This window comes from Schistocerca americana, chromosome 4 (assembly GCF_021461395.2).
Source record: "Schistocerca americana isolate TAMUIC-IGC-003095 chromosome 4, iqSchAmer2.1, whole genome shotgun sequence".
Classification (NCBI taxonomy): Eukaryota; Metazoa; Arthropoda; class Insecta; order Orthoptera; family Acrididae; genus Schistocerca; species Schistocerca americana.
The window spans coordinates 651,064,444-651,069,930 of record NC_060122.1 but is presented as its reverse complement, the minus strand read 5'-3'; the positions used below and the strand labels follow the sequence as shown (position 1 = coordinate 651,069,930).

The 5,487-nt window shown below is 40.1% G+C and overlaps 1 protein-coding gene across 1 annotated transcript; it reads left to right on the top strand.

Moving 5' to 3' along the window:
• Nucleotides 1-960: 960 nt before the first annotated feature.
• Nucleotides 961-4,868, top strand: LOC124612572 (ubiquitin-like modifier-activating enzyme 1). Its single transcript, XM_047140857.1, has one exon. The coding sequence runs from the start codon at nt 1,135-1,137 to the stop codon at nt 4,291-4,293; it is 3,159 nt and encodes a 1,052-aa protein (XP_046996813.1). The 5' UTR covers nt 961-1,134; the 3' UTR covers nt 4,294-4,868.
• The last annotated feature ends 619 nt before the right edge of the window (nt 4,869-5,487 follow it).

Below are 5,487 nucleotides of genomic sequence, written 5' to 3'. Positions count from 1 at the left end.
CCCCCACCATCCCTCTCCCACCACAACCAACGTCACTGTCAAAATTTTCTCCCCGAGAAATCTTGATGGTGACTTGAAGTGATGGCTACTGTTTAAGTGGATGTTACCATTTGAAATGCATTGTGGAATGTTTTAACATGACGATACGGCAGGTGCGACTCGCTCTTAACCCGAAACCTAGGTCGTACAAAAATGATAAAGTTTCTTTGAACGAAGGCAAAAAGTGTTTCTTTTAGTTAGTACAACATAGAATGTTTCACCAGTAATCCACAGCTGAAACAGTTAAAATGACCAGTACAATTCAATCGGTTTCGAGCTATGAGTGTTTGGTCTCCGGCCGCTGCCAACGCAGCATAGCGGACAATAGAGTAGGTGTGTGTACCATAGACGTTACGAAGTAACTGTCGTGCTGTGTCGCGGCAATCCAGAAATCACATGTGTAGTGCTAGAACTACATGATGAAAGTGCAGCTTGATCGCTCAGCAACTGTCCTGTGTTAGCTTTTGGTAGGAGTAACTCGCGACTTCCGTTCCTCCTCACTCCTTGAAAAGTCGGTGGGGATGTTGTGAAGAAACTATGTATATTGTAGTCAGATGGGACCAGATAAAAATCATTCAGTCAATATTAAAAACTGCCATCATTATCTTGACTGCAGCTTGTACGGAGGTAGTTCACGCTGCCACTGCAGCCTGACTCATCGCATCACTTTGCAGTGACATTACTTTAGTTACATGTGGAAATCCTGTTTCCAGCCAAGAACCACAAGTTAAATAATTTTTTACGAACTGCCCTCTCATGAGTAGTCGCATGCAAGTGGAGTAATTCACTTCTTTTTCGGATCGCTAAAATATAATACAATTAAATTATGAAAGAAATTTCGTTCGAATAAAAGAATCTTTGTTACTGAATCGATAAACGACGTAGCATTTGTTTTCTTGGTTGTAGTATCTTTGAAATTGCTCTTTGAAGAGGGCATTAGAGCTTTCCATTAGTGTCTTTGGGAGCAGTTGAAGGTAACAAAGATTATTACAGTGTTATGAACTATGCAATTGTCTTTTAACGAAAAGACAGTGTTGATTTGTGATCGAAACATTGGAGTATACGCCTTCATAGTGAAAACTTTGTGTGTGCCCGATGTCTAGTTCTCGTGTGCTCGATAGTTCCGTAGATCCTGCAGCCAAGAAGAGAAAAGTTGCTACAGGAGACTCAGTAGTAGCGTCCTCTTGCTCCTCGCGCTCTGCAGAAATGGAGCAACCGGGATCATCCAACTGTGCCCCCGAGATCGACGAAGGACTTTATTCAAGGCAGTTGTATGTACTTGGTCATGATGCCATGCGACGCATGGCGTCCTCGAATGTTTTAATATCTGGTCTCGGCGGCTTGGGAGTCGAAGTGGCCAAAAATGTGATTCTTGGTGGTGTCAGAGCTGTCACGCTACATGATGAAGTTGCTTGTACAATGTCAGATTTGTGCTCACAGTTTTACTTATCTGAAGCTTCATTAGGAAAAAATAGGGCGGAAGCCAGTCTCAAACAACTGTCTGAGTTGAATAATTACGTTCGTACTCAGGCGTATACCGGTCCACTGACTGAGGATTTTTTGAAACAATTCAGAGTTATTGTTTTAACAAATAGTAAACTCGACGAGCAGCTGAGAATCGCGGAAACCGCACGTGCCTTCAATATCGCACTTATAATTGCAGACAATAAAGGACTATTTTCACAGGTGTTCTGTGACTTTGGTGATGAATTTACTGTCGTGGACACAAATGGCGAGGCGCCCTTAACTGCGATGATAGCCAGCATATCCAATGACATTGAGGGAGTTGTTACATGTCTGGACGATACTCGTCACGGGCTAGAGGACGGCGATTACGTTACTTTCTCGGAGATTGTTGGAATGACAGAACTGAATGGCTGTGAACCAATAAAAATTAAAGTTCTGGGTCCTTATACGTTTAGCATTGGTGATACAAGTAGTTATTCAAAGTATGTGAGTGGTGGTATAGTCACCCAGGTCAAAGTTCCAACTGTTGTGCAGTTCAAACCATTGAAAGAGGCCCTTAAGGAACCAGAATTTGTAATAACAGATTTTTCAAAATTTGAGAGAGCTCCACAGCTGCATTTGGCTTTCCAAGCTCTCCACAAGTACCATGAGCAGAATGGGGACTATCCAAGGCTTTGGAACAATGATGATGCAGCTGCTTTCAAGTCACTTTGCAAGAAATTGAGTGTGAATGGTGGAAGTGACTATGAGGTTGGTAGTGATCTTCTAGAGGTTTTTCCGAAAATATGTAGAGGAGATGTTAGCCCATTGAATGCAGCCGTTGGTGGAATAGTTGCTCAAGAAGTAATGAAAGCTTGCAGTGGAAAATTTACTCCAATTTATCAATGGCTTTACTTTGATGCCTTGGAATGTTTACCTAAAGATCTCACTGCAGAAAATCCTGAAAATTATATGCCAACAGGCAGTCGTTATGATGGGCAGATTGCTGTATTTGGAAAGGAATTCCAAGATAAACTGGGTAAACTTAATTACTTCATTGTTGGTGCAGGTGCCATTGGATGTGAACTTCTAAAGAACTTTGCTATGATGGGTGTTGGAGCAGGTGAGGGTGGTAAAGTTATTGTGACAGACATGGACCTCATTGAGAAGTCAAACCTCAATCGGCAGTTCTTGTTTCGACCACATGATGTCCAGCGCCCGAAGTCTATAACTGCTGCTAGAGTTGTTAAGCAGATGAATCCGTATTTAAATATTGAGGCTCATGAAAATCGTGTTGGTCCAGAGTCTGAGAAAGTGTACGATGATAATTTCTTTGAAGGTCTTGATGGTGTTGCAAATGCTTTGGATAATGTTGATGCCCGCATATATATGGATCGTCGATGTGTATATTATCGCAAACCACTTCTGGAATCAGGGACTTTAGGAACAAAGGGCAATACTCAGGTAGTTGTTCCATTTTTGACAGAATCGTACAGTTCGTCACAAGATCCACCTGAGAAAAGCATTCCAATATGTACCCTAAAGAATTTCCCCAATGCAATTGAGCACACACTACAGTGGGCAAGAGATTCATTTGAAGGTCTGTTTCACCAAGCAGCTGAAAATGCTGCTCAGTACCTCTCAGACCCATCATTCATAGACCGAACAATGAAGCTTCCAGGAGTGCAGCCATTGGAAATTCTGGAGTCACTTAAGAAAGCTTTAGTTGATCAGCGACCATTAAGTTTTGATGATTGTGTTGCATGGGCCCGGTGCTATTGGCAAGAGCAATATAATGACCAAATTCGCCAACTTTTGTTTAATTTCCCTCCAGATCAGCTTACATCAAGTGGACAGCCATTTTGGTCAGGACCAAAAAGATGCCCAAAACCCCTTGAATTTTCAGTTGACAATTCTCTTCATTTGGATTACATTGTTGCTGCTGCTAATTTGAAAGCAGAGGTGTATGGTATTCCACAGAACCGTGATCGTGAAGCTGTTGCTCGAATTGCTGCGAGGGTGCAAGTACCAGTTTTCGTTCCAAAACAAGGTGTTAAAATATCAGTAACTGATTCACAGGATCAGATGTCTAATGGAACTGGTGCTGTTGATCATGATCGCATAATACAATTGCAGAAGGAGTTGCCTGGTATCAGTGAGCTGGGTAATCTTCAGATAAAGCCGTTGGAATTTGAAAAGGACGATGACACCAATATGCATATGGACTTTATTGTTGCTGCTTCTAATCTGCGTGCTGAAAATTACGGTATCCCAATAGCAGATCGTCACAAGAGTAAGCTTATTGCTGGTAAGATTATTCCTGCTATTGCTACAACTACATCAGTAGTTGGTGGCCTTGCGTGTCTTGAGCTATACAAATTAGCACAGGGCTTTAAAAATATTGATGTCTTCAAGAATGGTTTTATTAACTTGGCCTTACCGTTCATCAGCTTTTCTGAGCCAATTTCAGCTCCAAAAAATAAGTATTATGACACGGAATGGACATTATGGGACCGGTTTGAAGTAGTGGGAGAACTCACTCTCAAAGAGTTCCTTGATTACTTCAGAACTAAATATAATCTGGAAATCACAATGTTGTCCCAAGGTGTTTGTATGCTTTACTCATTTTTCATGTCTAGATCAAAGTGTGCAGAACGCATGGGACTTCCAATGTCTGAAGTTGTAATGAAAGTCTCAAAAAAGAAAATTGAGCCACATGTTAAAGCTCTGATATTTGAATTGTGTTGTAATGATGATAGTGGTAATGATGTTGAAGTTCCCTATGTTCGTTACACACTCCCAAATTAAGTTATTGTATTATTTGGTTCTAAATTCAACCAGATATTTTCTCATGTTTTCAATGTTTAAATCTAATTTGAGCTTACAGTGTGGCTGTGAATTTTATATTTTCACATTCAGTAATTTCTGTTCTTACTTCTGTGTTTAGAATTTACAGTATTTTTAATAATAATGCCACAAAGTTCCAATATTTTTTATAGAAGTAGGGTGAAATTTATATCTGTGGAAAGTTATTGAGGCAGTTCATTTAGATTGTGCAGAATAATTTACAGGAAGTTTACTTCATGCATTTAACACACCTGTGCTCAAATCTAAATTTTTAAAAAGTATTCCATAGATTATAGGACTAAAACTAATGGATATGCCAATATTTTCAGTTTATATGTAGCCTGCTTACATCTCAGTATGAACTGTAGTGGATGAAGTGCTATATATGGTTGCGCATATAGTGAGATTGCTATATAAACAAAGGGAGTCTCATTATTGTATTCATAAATAAGATGCAAAAAAGCTCTTATCTTTTGTGTAATCTTTTTTATGAGTGATGTCTCAATTTGTACTTATGAATAAAGTGTTCGCTGATACATTGTTTTATTAATGTTACAAAATCATATGATGTCCCCTTAAGTTTTCACTATCATGCATGGGCTCAAATGTGTATGCACTTGATCAACCTGTAAGAACTGTCCAGTAGATGTTTTCACGTATTTCCATCTTACTAATAATGTGTATGCCTGAAGCTTTATACTGCAATGGTTTTATATATATATATATATATATATATAATAGGGAAACATTCCACGCCGGTAAAATATATTTAAAAACAAATGATGATGTGACTTACCATACGAAAGTGCTGGCAGGTCGATAGAAACACAAACAGACACATATATACACACAAAATTCTAGCTTTCGCACCAACGGTTGCTTCGTCAGGAAAGAGGGAAAGACGAAAGGATGTGGGTTTTAAAGGAGAGGGTAAGGAGTCATTCCAATCCCGGGAGCGGAAAGACTTACCTTGGGGGGGGGGAAAGGACGGGTATACACTCTCTCGCGCGCGCGCGCGCACACACACACACACACACACACACACACACACACACACACACAAGCTTGTGTCTGTATATGTGTGGATGGATATATGTGTGTGTGTGTGTGTGTGTGTGTGTGTGTGTGTGTGTGTGTGTGTGTGTGTGTGTGTGC

Excerpts from the sequence above, each read along its gene's own strand:
- LOC124612572 (XM_047140857.1), top strand. The coding sequence starts at position 1,135 with ATGTCTAGTTCTCGTGTGCTCGATAGTTCCGTAGATCCTGCAGCCAAG.